This window comes from Euphorbia lathyris, chromosome 2, assembly GCF_963576675.1.
Source record: "Euphorbia lathyris chromosome 2, ddEupLath1.1, whole genome shotgun sequence".
Lineage (NCBI taxonomy): Eukaryota > Viridiplantae > Streptophyta > Magnoliopsida > Malpighiales > Euphorbiaceae > Euphorbia > Euphorbia lathyris.
Genome location: NC_088911.1, coordinates 116,840,376 through 116,855,365, shown reverse-complemented (window position 1 = coordinate 116,855,365; position 14,990 = coordinate 116,840,376). Strand labels below are relative to the sequence as shown.

The 14,990-nt window shown below is 36.6% G+C and overlaps 1 protein-coding gene across 1 annotated transcript; it reads left to right on the top strand.

Moving 5' to 3' along the window:
* The first annotated feature begins 2,387 nt into the window (after positions 1–2,387).
* On the top strand, positions 2,388–5,296 carry LOC136219629 (protein transport protein SEC23 G). Its single transcript, XM_066007104.1, has 2 exons — positions 2,388–3,271; positions 3,504–5,296. The coding sequence occupies exons 1-2, from the start codon at positions 2,564–2,566 to the stop codon at positions 5,160–5,162; spliced, it is 2,367 nt and encodes a 788-aa protein (XP_065863176.1). The 5' UTR covers positions 2,388–2,563; the 3' UTR covers positions 5,163–5,296.
* The last annotated feature ends 9,694 nt before the right edge of the window (positions 5,297–14,990 follow it).

Here is a 14,990-nt window from a genome sequence, read left to right as displayed (position 1 = left end):
AGACTGTAAATCTCGATCCATAGCCCTTTTGTAACTCATTTCCTTCTCGTTCCTTGTCCCTTACTTCTGAGGTTTCAGGTTCCTTGTTGACCACGGGCATAGCTTAAGCCCCATTCATATTTCTATGATTGTTTCCAAGGGCGATTTCATTTTTGTCAAATTGTTGAGGGGATTTGTTCGACGTCTAATTGGCTTTTTAACCGTCATCCAGGGTCCGTAGTCGTTGGCTACCTCATCACGAATGACCCTATTCAGGTGTGAATCATTGCCACCATGATTGTTTTCCCCTGCATCTGCGCCTTCTGATTGAGCCACTTAGGGACACTTATCTAGGTAGTGCCCATGCATGCCACATTCGAAACAGATTATATGGAGGCCCTCATACTCAATTCTATAGACTCTGTTCCTGAGTTTGAATTTTGATAGTAAAGGCTTATTCAAGTCCACCTCCACACAGACCTAGCAAATTTTCCTCGCTCCATTGAGACCGTAGTTTTATCCACACGATGGACATCCCCAACCATAACACCTAGTTTATTGAGGAATAACCGATTATAATACTCAATTGGCAATCCTAGAAATCTCACCCATGTAAGGACTCTATACACCTATGCATCGAAGGGATCAAAATTTGGTTTCCATGGTTGAATTGTCATGACATGGGCAGCTATAAGGTAGGGGCCTCCAAGTTTTGCTTTCTCAAAATCATCAGAATTTGAGAATTTAGCTATGTAAAATTCATTTGAGAGGTCAATTAAATTCACAGTACCTTGGCCTGCCCATAGAGTATTAATCCTGGCATCTAGTAGTCGGAACCCAACTCTCCTTCCTAGCACCTTGATAATCAGGGAGTGTGCCCACGGTTTCCATATAGTCTTTTTCTCACCCGGTGACAGCCTTATCGTAGGACATTTTGGGTCTTCATCATCCTCCTTTTCAGCTTCAGTTTCTTCCCCTTCAGACTCTGAAATCAAAGCTGCAGCTGTTTTCGGCACAAAATCCATTTCTGCGTCATCGTCAGATTGTCCCAAGAGAGTTCCCTTCCATGATTGTTTCCTTTTTGTAGGGGAAGCGGAAATTTCGTTCTTCCCAGATGATTCAGGTGACCCATTTGCACCTTTTACTTTCTTGTTGCTCCGGATGGTTTGCTCGACGACGACAGTTACCTTGCTATGGGATAGTTCCTGCTTCTGCAAATCGGTGGAGATGGATGCTTGTGGATAAGGGTTGCCATCCATGGATAAGAGTTGCTTAGATGTATAATTTAGACACGAGACCTATTTACTATTTCACAATGGCAAAAAATATAAAAGTGTCAAAAATGAAATGAATATCTTTCTATTTACTTATTCATCTTTCTATTTCATATTTTATATATATATATAATGATATGGTTCTTTTTGTTTTTTCCAACTTTTATCCATAACCGATCAAACTAAAATATATATGAGGCCCCTATTGGAGGCCTTAGGCGGTGCCTTGACTGCCCTAAAGGCAAGCCGACCCTGAGCATATAACTGATATGATTGCTTGGAATGAATTGAGAATAAAATTAATAAAAATCAAACAATCGATAAACATTTATAAGAAAAGATCATGAAAGAGAAAGACCGTTGGAGAAAAGTTTTACATAGAATATTCTCAGTTATGAAATATCTTACTAAACATAATCTTGCATTTCGATGGTCCAATAAAAAATTATATCAAGATAACAATTATAATTTTTTAGGATTGATTGAAATGATTACTGAATTTGATATAATTATGCAAGACCATGTTAGACGTAATAAGGATCGAGAAATTCATTATCATTATCTTGGATATAAGATTCAAAATGAATTTATTTCTCTTTTGTCGAAAAATGTTAGAAGTTCTATTCTTGTTTTTTTTAAGGTTTCTAAATTGTTAGGACCGATCCTGATTGAGTGTAAGGCAACCAGTTCTAGAAATTTATTAAGGTTCGATTTCTGCAATTCTATTTCATTCACACGTCTAGTATGTGGATTTGCCTTCAACTAGGTTTTCAGTTGTGTTGTATAACTCATAAGATCTTCATCAACTTAATAATAATAATAATAATTAAAAAAAAATGATGTTGATATGATGAGTAGTCATAGATCTAAGTTTATTCAGAATGATTTTGATTTCTGTTCTAAAATTTTAATAAACTTAGATTTAGAGCAAATTCATATGTGAAGATTACTACTAATAATACCGAAGTGATGATAGTACGGCAAAGTTAGCCCTTGATTTAAATTCTGCCACCTCACCTGCCCACATCTAACCGTTGGATGAGGATCCCATACATTTACACTGCGACATGTCGTTTATGTGATAGTGTAGTGATATTATATTATTAGTATATAGAAACAGTCCGTCACTTTGTTGCCTGTCTGCCCCCAAACCAAAGGGGAAGGAAGGAAGAATCTTCACTTTCTCAGCAACCAAACATACCCGCCTTCGCTTCAACTTACTTCTTCTTCACTACATTCAAATATTCCATTTCCAACTCAAAGATAATCAAAATGAAACCTTTCTGATAACTCACGCTCCCAGATCAAGGATGGATTTCGTGGAGCTCGAGGCGATCGAAGGCCTCCGATGGTCCTGGAACGCTTGGCCCACGACCAAAAAGGAAGTCGCATCTCTCATAGTTCCACTTACTATTATGTGCACACCATTGATGCAATCTGCGGAGCTTCCAATTTTACCTTATGAACCCGTTACCTGCACTCGCTGCGCTGCTATCTTAAACCCCTATGCCCGTGTTGATTACCAGTCTCGCATTTGGGGATGCCCTTTTTGCTACCAGAAGAACACTTTCCCCTTATCTTATTCGGGAATTGGCGAAACTAATCTTCCAGCTGAGCTTTTCCCTACCTATAGCACCATCGAATACAAAATTGATAAGATCGATCCGAAATATTCTTCCAGTTCGAATTTGGGATATGGTTGGGCTAATGGATTGTCTTCGTCTAATGCGTCCTTGTCGTCGATGGCTTCACTGGGGACTCCTAGAACAACTGGTGGTGGTGCGGCGGAGGTGAGGGTGCTGGGACCGGCGTTTGTGTTTGTGGTGGATGCGTGTACGGAGGAGGAGGAGCTGAGAGCTGTGAAGAATGAGCTGCTTTTAATTGTCGAGCAATTGCCTGAAAATACATTGGTTGGTTTGATTGCTTTTGATTCGATGGTTAGGGTTTATGATCTGGGTTTCTCGGATTGCTCAAGGGCGGTTGTGTTTCATGGAGAGCGTGAGGTTTCTCTTGAGCAGGTAAATAGATATATCAATTCACTCTAATTTATTGCTTTCAATTTAGTGATTCTTCTGTGATATTCAATGCTTGAAGGTGAATTGGTAATTTGAATCCAGAAAGGGTGATAGGATCAAATAGTCTTTTGATTGTTCTGATTACAAGCTTTTTGGTTACCGTAGTATAATCTAGTTAGCAAGGAAAACAGATTTGCATTGAAATCACTGTTTTGCTTTTGTTTTGAACTCACAGACACAACAATTTCTGGGTATACATCGTACCAAGCAGCCACAATTTGGAAAGGCACCAAATATCCAGAATCAAGGATTTTTGCTGCCCTTATCTGAATGTGAATTCAACATAATTACAGCAATAGAAGAAATATCTTGTTTAGGAATAGCCAAGCAAGGTCATCGACCTCAAAGGTGTACTGGAGCTGCTATATCTGTTGCACTTGGACTTCTTGAAGGATGTTCGGTGCATAATGGCTCCCGAATAATGGCCTTCATTTCTGGTCCTGCGACTTTGGGTCCAGGAATTGTTGTGGAATCAGATCTAAGTAATGCTATAAGAACTCATAGAGACCTTATTAATGGTCATGCACCACATTACGAAAAATCTTGTGCCTTTTATAACCAGTTATCTCAGAGATTATCTGATGCATCTGTTGTTCTTGATTTATTTGCTTGCTCTCTTGATCAAGTGGGAGCAGCAGAGCTAAAAGCCCCTGTTGAGAGGTCAGGTGGATTCATGTTGTTAGGAGAGTTATTTGAGTCGGATCAGTTCCGCAAGTGCTTGCGGCATGTTTTTAGTCGTGATGAAGAGGGGAATATGAAGATGTATTTTGATGCGAGTATTGAGGTTGTGACCACAAAAGATATAAAAATCTGTGGAGCTCTCGGACCTTGTGTTTCGCTTAAGAAGAAGAACGATTTGGTGAGTGACCGCGAGACCGGGGAAGGGGGCACCTATGTTTGGAAGTTGGGTACACTGACTAAGAAAACATGCATAACTTTCTTCTTTGAAATAGGTGATGAACAAAGGGCACATCCTGGGTCCGCATTTTTTATACAGTTTATAACACGTTACAGACATTGGAACACGGGAATCCGAAAAAGAGTAACCACAGCTGCAAGAAGATGGGTAGGGAAGAAGTCAGCAGAAATAACCACTGGTTTTGATCAGGAAGCAGCTGCTGCTGTTATGGCGAGGCTTGCAATTTACCGATCAGAGACATGTTATGCTCGAGACGTTATTAGATGGCTGGATGACAACCTTATTAGTTTTGCCTCCAAATTTGGAGACTATGTCCAGGAAGATCCATCTACTTTCCGGTTGTCTACAAACTTCTCCCTCTATCCACAATTCATGTATTATCTGAGGAGGTCCCAATTTATTGATGTTTTCAATTGTACTCCTGATGAAACTGCATTCTTCCACGTGATGTTAAACCGCGAAGGAGTTATAGGTTCCCTCATTATGGTACAGCCGACGCTTTTTCAGTACTCATTCGATGGCCCTCCTATTCCAGTCCTCCTAGATGTCCGATCGATCGAGCCAGATATTATTTTACTCTTTGATTCTTACTTTCATGTAGTGATTCATTATGGGTCTAAGGTTGCTCAGTGGAGGAAACTTGGTTATCACAAAGACCCAAATCATGAGAACCTGAGAAAGCTGTTGGAAGCTCCTGAACTTGATGCAGAACAACTAGTAGCAGAACGAGTTCCGGCACCTAAACTCATAAAATGCGACCAACACGGCAGTCAAGCACGGTTTCTTCTTGCCAAGTTAAATCCATCTGTTACTCAAAACTCTACATACAAAGAAGGATCAGAAATCATACTCACTGATGATTTGAGCTTGCAAGATTTTGTAGATCACTTGCAAGCCCTGGCAGTGAAGGGATAAATAGTGGAGCTTTGTACAGTGTTTATCCTGTTATAGATTTTATTTTTATTTTTTTCTCTGGATTTTTTTACCTGGAGCTAGAGGATTTTGTGTACATATATGTTTTTCAAGATTTGAGTATGCCATTTGTTATACCCTATGTTGCACAGACACTGAAATGGAAACGGACACCCGGGAAATGGTATTTCTAAAACATAACCTTCAAACGGCAACAGAAGCGGAAACTGAAAGGGTACAGACATGGACACGATTAAGGTTGAAGCATACGCTTGATGTTTTTTTTATCTTATTAAGATTGAGCACCAGTTGTTTAAATGTCAACTATTAGATTTAAGCTTCTTTTTTTTTCTTTTAGAAAAGTTTAGTATTTTATTAGAACTGGTTTTGGATCTTGCAATGATTGAGAGGTTTTGCTGTATTGTGTTTATATGTATTTAAAAAGTATTTCCCTTTTGTTATCAAGTCTCTTAAGTCCTAGTGGTCTTATAGAGACAGGTACGACCAAAAACGCATCCCATAGAAATGATATAAGCCCATCCCACAAGCAGAAGCTCATCCATAGAGATGGTGTAAGCCCAATTTGGTACTTATATATATAATGATGTTATAAAATTATGGCATCTACTAAAAAATATTTTAGGTATCGATTGCGTAATGTTAAACTTACAGACGTTTGAGAACATTTTCCATACTAGTTAACTCCTATTTCGGAAGAAAAATTAGTTAACTTCTACTTACTAATAACAACAATAAACAGTAAATAACTATTAACAACACAAACAATGGATGTAAACAGTTCAACCAAACAAATCTTATTACAGAGACACATGACTGTGGTTTCAGCAACTGAATTGCATCCTAAAATTTTCCTCTAATCCATTAGCTTGTAAAATCAATTGCAAGCCAACTTCAAATGTTTAGGTGGTGTTTTTTTTTAATAATTTATTGGTGATTATATTTGCAAGTGCTTATTCGGTTGGAGGAGAAAGAGAATTGTTTAAAATAATAGATGTGGGTTTCATTTTATTAATTTTTAATTTATTGATAATAAATATTTTATATTAAAATATTAACTAGATGGCACAAATTGAAAATAATACTAATTGATGTGATGAAATACATTTAACAATAAAATTAAAATTTTAGTGATATGGATATAGGAACTATTGGTTCCAAGAGCTCGATCGTTGACTCGATATTTAGAGGTTGACCTGCGTTAAAGTGGACCCTCTTGATACAATTTGATATCAAGTCAGTAAGATTGTCAGGAAAAGTACTGTAATGGAATATGAATCTGTTCTAAAAAAAAAGAGAGCTGTACATTCTTTTATAAAGGGTTCCAAATGGTGAAATTACTTGTTGCTCCTAAGTGACGCGGTGTCTATAAGTTGGTATAGAGAATGAGAGGCTTCTAGATTCATAGAGGGATGAGTCCTCTTGAGAGTCTCGTACCCATTTGGACTTGGATCTTTAATATAGTGAATCTGAAATAGATGCCCCCTAATGGTTTATTCAAATCATTGCATATAAGACAACGTTTTAATATTTGTCGTTCGATATCAGGGGTGCTTAATATCCACTTGTATAGGAAGGAGTTAATAATCGTTGGCTTTTAAATTGTTGGCGGTTATGCATTAGTGAAGGGTCATATAGCCAACTATTTAGAGCGAAACCCTTTCATCTCCTTATTATAAGTCTTGTGTGGAAAGTTTTTTTTTTAGAGAACTTTACTCTTTCGTCTCCATGCAGTTTTCTTTGAAGTAAGGTTAGGTCTCTTTTTCTTCTACTTTCTCTATTAATTATGTTCATATTTTCTTTTCATGTACCTCTCAAATGTGTATGCAAAGGTTTTTGAATTGCAATCACTTTAGGATGTATGGGTGGATGGTAGCACATGTTTATATTTTTTTTGTATGTCGCTCCACGAGTGAGCGATAGAACCATGACATCAGGAGTTTGGTTGCTTCTATGTAGAGCTCACTCCCAGGATTATGTATTCCACAATCTAGAAGCATTGGCAACCCTGATAGATGATATGAGGGTGCTAGTGGTTTTACCAAGTAGTTGGAGGAACTTGCGGTGGTTACTAGCTAACGTCGCACATATGTTCCTACAATGGACCGTTATATAGGGAGTTCTTTGCTAGCTCTACATTCAGAGAGGCTGGGGTGACCATTGGCTAGTTGTATGGGGAAATTGCAAGGGATGTGTGGTCCACCATAGTATCAAGGTTTTCTCTTATGAGCTTCTTTAGCCACCAAGAGCACCGTAATATTAATGACAGCTTATCTCATGGGGAGGAGGTGGCGAACAGGCTCACTCCTGAGGATGTGGCCCTGATTGTCATAGCTTATCGATTAGTGGGAGTGTATCGCTTGGAGGACCCTAACTTTGAGGCACGTTCCAGCGACCCCATGCCTCCCAATGCCTACGATTTCCTATGTTGCCCTTCTTTAGCGAGGTCTTACGAGAACTACAACTCGATCCTTACAACTTACTCCCACTGCTTGGCTGCAACTAGTTGCCTTTTACCAGTTTTGCCAATAAAGTGGGCATAGGCTGACTGTGTCTATCTTCAAACAGTTCTGGCAACCTTCTTAGGATCCAAAATCTTGCCATGTCTATTAGAAAATATAGAGGGTTGCCAAGTCTTCTTACACAATAACATAAAGAAGGTGCACGAGTGGAGGGATACATTTTTCATAGTCTGCAAATATTCCGCATTTCCTTTTCCCACATGCTAGAACCTTAACTCCAAGAGTGTGGCATGTCATCACCCTAGATGGTGCTTGCTAGAGCTTGGCATGGTTGTTTATAACTGGTTGATAGGTTCTCGAGGGAGGCTTGCTCTTGCCACCGATGTTGTGATTGATCTGGTTCAATAGTTCGTTAGGGAGTTTAACTCGATATGTAGGGGATGGAGGTTCCCATTGTTCGAGGGCCTGACCCATAGGCATGCTCATGCTGTTTTACAGAGGTGGGGGTTTCCTATAGAGAGAGTAATGTTGCTCGAGCTCGTTAGGGTTGATCTGAAGAGATACACCCCGGAGCAATGGAGTAGGGCCTTTTCTTCCCTCTCTCTTTTCTTTGTGTGTTGGCTTTCTATCTTTCTTTCTTATTTACTCGGGTTGTCGATCCCTTTGTTGTTTTTTTATTTTAGGCTAACAACTTGCTTTTATAGATTCCATGAATGATCAATCTAATGAGCACTTGTGCTCGGACCTAGAGAGGGCTCTTTTTAGAAGAATGAATTAGGCAATATGCAAGAGAAGTTTCGGACTTCAAAGGATGCGCTCAACTCTGCTTATTGCGGAATTATAGGGCCCAAAACCTGTAAGGAGCTGACACGTGTATAAACACACAAGCTTAATGGTAGCTAATTATCTACAAATAGCACATAAATGGGAACAATAGGTACTTGATCTAATGCTCATCTCTCTACTACTATATTGCTTTCAAGTTGGTATTCTCTCTAAGACACCTCGTTGACTTAAGCATTAGAGAGGGTTCGCCGGATTCCGGTCCATGTCTAACGATGTTTTGTGTTCTCAGGTCATCTGAAGTCCAGAAGAAGAAGAAGAAGAAGAAGAAGAATAATAATAATAATAATAATAATAATAATAATAATAATAATAATAATAATAATAATAAGAGAGAAAAATATGTTTTAAATATAGATTTTGACTTTTCAAAGTTAAAAAGTAAAAAAAAATATATGTATATATTTTGAAAATACCTCTGTATTTTAACAAAACTAAGGGTTTTGTCGTGATTTTGCTAACAACAGAAACCACATGGTTTGTTTTAGGAAAAAAACCATAGTTACCGATCTGTAAAAATGTGAAATCATATGATTATTTTTTAAATTAACCCAAAAAAATAATTACTCAATTTTATGTCGATGACAATTTTATGTCGATGATGGCAATAAATAATGGGATAATTATTGCATTCTATGAGTTTTAGTGTGCGTCTATATTATATTCGTTTGCTATAAATTAAAATTAGAAATGATATTCCAAAGCAAAATAATAGGTGTCTTCTATGCTTACTTTGTTTTTACAAAATAAGCTTTACTTTGTTTTTTCTATCATTGGATGAGATTACTTTGTCAAAGTTCATCACCATCCAATGGTGGAAAAAACAAAGTAAGCATAGCCTAACCCTAAAATGATATTGTACCATATTTAATTTTCATTGATATTAATTATTTTGATGTATTGAAATTCAATTGAAAAAGGGTGTTGTTAAACCCAGCCCCAATTTCCCACCTCTAGCCCCGTAAAAGGACGAAAGTACCCTTTCAGGCTTTGAGGTGGGAAAATTGGAGAAAAAACCTCTCCCGGCACGCGGGCGTGAGGTAATCACGCCTCACCCTGTGGTGAGGCGTGATTACCACACGCCCGCATGAATAAATCACAAAAAAAAATGTTGATAATTGTGGTTAACTCGAATTATCCGTTTAGAAATAAAATTACGGCATTTTAACTCAGATTACCCTTTTACAAATAAAATTTAAAAACATAAACATTAAAATAAAAATTAATAAACATAAAAGAGTACATATAATATCAAAAGTGTTAAAATGTATGAAGTTCTACAAAAATAATTTAGCTCGCCCGACGCCACGCCTCCATAAACTCATCCATCTCCCTCTTAATGCGTGGAGCATCCTCGTCAGATCGGTGGGTAGCCGCTAGTTGGGTGACACGCCACAACCAGCTAACCCACTGCAAAAATAAATAAATAAATAAATATTAAAAAATAAACACATATAAACTAATACTAAATAATAATATTAAATAATAATAAACTTACAAATTCGCTGTTGGCGCGAGCATGCTGGACCGGTCCAGCCTGTGGTGCATGAAGGAGATGAGGATGCGAATATCGCATATACCAGTCCATATAAGCAGGATCACAGGCAGTGGGATCGTATCCAACTGGTCGGCATCTCCTCCGATCAATGCCCCGAACCGATGGAAATCTCCGTCAGGTATCCTCAACTGTGACAGAGGAATGCGTGAGCTTGTACGATAAAGATCTCCATGGTCGTACTGCTTTATCAGGTCTAATACGCTCAACTGGGATAGTCTGAGTATATTTGACCTGTCGCATCGCTCGATCGGGCATATACGGCGATGTCTCTACACCGTATCCAACCGGCGTAGGACACTCGAAGCCGATCATCATCAGGGACAGGACCATAAGGCAACCGCGTCACCTGAAAAAATAATACTGAATAATAAATAATAATATACTATAAATAATACTTAAATTAATTCTAAAATTTTATAAAATACCTCTGATGCCGTCATACGGTCCAGCTACCCGCGTATGGTATCTAGTCTGGCGGTCGTCTTGCCTGGTACCCCGACCTCCCATCTCAATGCACGGGCATGGTCAGCTGGGATCACGTGAGCTAGTCTATGCGGCCGGAACACCGGAAAATACTCGTATATCCACACCTGTAGTAGGGTCAAACATCCGCATATACCGGAACAGTCTCCTCTGCTCGCTATCCCCAGCTGCCGGTACAATGTGGCAAGTGTAGCAGACCCCATAAAAATCCAGCTGCCCCTCTGACACCGCCGTAAACCTCAGCAAGATGGGCCGGCCTAATCCTATCTCCACTCTTGTCAACAAACAAAGTGGATCCAAGCATAAGCCATATCCACGCTGTAGCCCGAGTAGCGTCATCCCTACCCTGGATGACAAGCATGTGTACAGCTTGAACAAATACACCTCCACCACTCCATAAATGTCGGTCCGGCAACAGAAGTTGCTCCCGATCCACCCCAAACATCATCATGCACATGGCATTGAAGCTCGTCAGTAGTGGGAGACTCGGACACCATCAGACCGTCGATCGGGATCCGAAGAATCTGCCATACATCATGCAGCTGGATAGTCATCTCCCCGAACGACATGTGGAAGGAGTTCGTATCGGGCTGCCACCGCTCCACGAATGCAGTAAATAGCGGAGTGTCGAGGTTCCTAAACATGATATGTGGAAGGTGAGACAAACCAGTCTTCTCGATCATCTCCTTCAGTTGTAAAATGACACATATACAATTTATACAATTACTGAATGTTTTTGATGTTTATAGTTAAAAATACAAATTACAATAAATGTTGACAAATTATATTATTCTTACCTCGGATGACGCACCAGAAAACCACTGACACAAATCTCGGCATGCTGTTGATCTGTTGTAGCATGTCAGAAACGACCGAAGCTCTCCTCCCAGCATCCGTGAGGCAACATGTCCTAGAAAAACTAGGAATCACGGAACCATCAACGGGGCCACCATCCACCGGTCCACTAACTAACCAGCTCTCGTCCTCGCTAGCTTTGGGACGTTTGCTGGTCCCTGAAAGTTATAAAATTATACTAAAGTTGTAAAATTATACTAAAGTTATACTAAAATTATAAAATTATACTAAAGTTATACTAAAGTTATAAAATTATACTAAAGTTATACTAAAATTATACTAAAATTATACTATAATTATACTAAAATTATAAAATTATACTAAACTATACTAAAATTATACTAAACTATACTAAACTATACTAAAGTTATAAAATTTACTAAAATACTAAAATTATACTAAATTATACCAAAGTTATAAAATTATGCTAAAGTTATACTAAAATTATACTAAAGTTATAAAATTATACTAAAATACTAAAATTATACTAAAGTTATACTAAAATTATAAAATTATACTAAAAAATACCCGTAGTCGCAAAGCGACCTCCTACGCGCTGGGTCGGCTGCTCATCGCTATCCTCAACCTCGCGATCATGTGCAGCTGCAGACTGTCGCAGTACCTGGGCTACCACATCCAGGTAGTCCTCCACAAAATCGCTATCAGGCTTTCTGTCACCAAAATCTGTCGCCCCCTCCGATCCATGAATATCGGGCTGATCCACAATCGGCCCCGTCCTTAACTGGTCCGTCGCAGCCCCTCTCCGCCTACGACCAGATATATCAATACCACGCAATCTCGTATGGCGTGGTGTATCATCCTCGTCGTCCATATCTAGACGACGAGCAGATGACGAGATGGATTTCCCACCCCTAGTAGGCCGCTCCGTCTACAAAAAATTACATCTAGTTAATAAAAAATGGTAACATATAAATTATAAATTACACTAAATTAATTTAAATGTAAATAATGTAAATTTTTTTAAAAAAAAAACCTTGGGCGTATGCAAATCACGCCCGCACCACTGGTCGGGCGTATGAACATCACGTCCGACCAGTGGTGCGGGCGTTCGAGCATCACGTCCGACCAGTGGTGCGGGCATGTGGCTATCACGCCCGCACCACTGGTCGGGCGTGATGCTCTTACGCCCGACTGCGATTCCGACGATTTTCAAAATCTGCCAAACAGATTCAAATCAAAGCGAAATTCAACGAAATAAAACCGTAAATCTTACCATTTTCGCTTTCCCTTTATAGCTTTTGTCACCATCCATGATTCAGTTCAAAAATTAGTCCGGATTTGATCGATTATTGTATAGGGTTTTTGAGAGGTTTTGGATTTTTTCAATTTTGGTGCAAAGGGTAGTTCAGTCTTTTTCCGATGCTAGAGGTATAAATTAGTGGCTAGGAATAGTAATTCACTTGAAAAAAAAATATAGTTGATTTTTTTCTTGCTTTGACCTATCAAAATATTTAATTTATGTTTACTGCAAGCGCGATACTATAATTTTAAACAGTTTATCAATACTTAACAAACTCTTTAATTTTTTTTTAGTTTATCAATAGTGTCTAATTTTCAGTGATGTTAATAGTATTTATGTTAATGTAAATGATTAAAAATAATTTTTTGATTATTTAATTATAATTGGCATATAATATTTTTAAAACTATTACTATTTAGAATAAGATATAAAATAACTATGTAGTTCCTACATTGCATTCCAATTCAATAATCAATTAAGGTTAATTTGAATGGTTAAAGGTCTCAAACCATTTAAACTAAATCTCGAGTTCAAGTTCAAAAACTGAGAAATCGAATGAAATCTCCAATTCAGTAACTACAATTCAAAATCAAATTTAAATGAGAGAATAATTTCATAGACAGAATATATGTATTTTTTTTTTTTTTTGAAAAGGAATATATGTATGTCTGTAATACTTTTTTTAAGATAATATCATATGTTAATAGAATCTTTATCTTAGTTCATAAACATATAGTATGATATAGCAAGAAAGGGTGGTTCAAACTAATCCACCGGCCTAATATAATAAAATCACGGGCATTCTGTCTTATTCAATTGAAAAAAAGAAAAAGAAAAAGGATTACGTAACAGTTGACGTATATAATAATATAACTTTCAAAGTAGCAGATCTTTTGATTTACAGTATAGTTTAAGAAAAATTAGAATAATTCAATGCATTACTTTATTATCGTATCATAAATTTATGGGGGTAAATTATACTTATAACCACTGAACTTTATTTATTTTAATATTTTGGTCACTAAACTTTAATTCTTAAGGATATAATTATTAAACTTTACACTTTTTAATATAGCTGCCTACTCAACGTTTCAAAACGACCATTTATGGTCTTAATAAAAAAAATACAAAGAGTTAATAATATTCTAAAGAATTTTAATTCTTAAAAGAGGTCATCTAAGTGTTGGTTGGTTAGTAAAGTGAGTGAATTTTTAGAAAGATAAAACACTAAAAAATGTGATTTTGGAAAATAAAAAATGTAGTTTCATGTTAAATACCGTTCTGAACAATTTTAATTCTTGAATATTTTCATTTTGAGATAGTTAACGGTCATTTTGAAGAGTTAATTAAAGTTAAATGGCCACCGATATTAAAAAATATAAAATTCAATGGACATAATGTTAAAAATTAAAATTCAGTGGCCATAATATTAAAATGAGTAAAGTTCAGTAGTTATGAATGTAACTTATTCTAAATTTATGTCACACTATTTATTTATTTTAGGATGTAGACGCTTGTTTTTTTTTTTTTTGAAACAAGACGCTTGTTTTTTTTAAGAAGAAGAAAGACAATTCCTTTTTCTTTTAAAAAAACATTTTATATTTTAGATGTGTTTGGTTGATGTTTTTTTATTTTACAATTTAAAATGAAGAGTTTTAGATATTTAATTAGATGTTTTTATTTAGCTTTTTTCTAAAAGTAAATATGCTTTTTAGAAAAGATTTTAATTAGATATTGTTTGTTATTTAACAAAAAAAAAACCTTATTTATATATATTCTTTAACAAAAAAAAAAGAGTAGTTATTGGTATACAATTTTTTTAACAAAAAATTAGTAAAAAAAAGAAGTACCTTATTTATAATATAATATCCATTTGGCCCCTTAAATTATAATTTCAAAATCAATTAGGATCTTAAACTATTAAAATTATCAATCAGATTCCTGAATTAATAAAAAATCATCAATTAAGTCTCTATTCTAAACAAAAATCATCAATTGAGATCTTATCAAATATCACTGAGTTGAACTTGAACAGTTTCAGACCATTTTTCATGAATTTGGTATTTCAATTGTAATATAATATGATATTATGATATTGGGATAAATTGGAGACTATTAAGTGTTGATTATAATCTTTTTATTTCACCCTGATGCCGATTGAGGTCGTTTAGGATCGGGTATGACAAAGTCAATTGATGACTTTTGCTTAATTCATGGACCTAATTAATACTTTTTGATAGTTTATGATCCTAATTGTATTTGAAGCTTTAGTCCATGACTGAAATAGGTGTCGTTTAATGCCTTATTTATATTTTTTTTTTTTTTTTTTTTCTTTTATTAATTTGCAATTG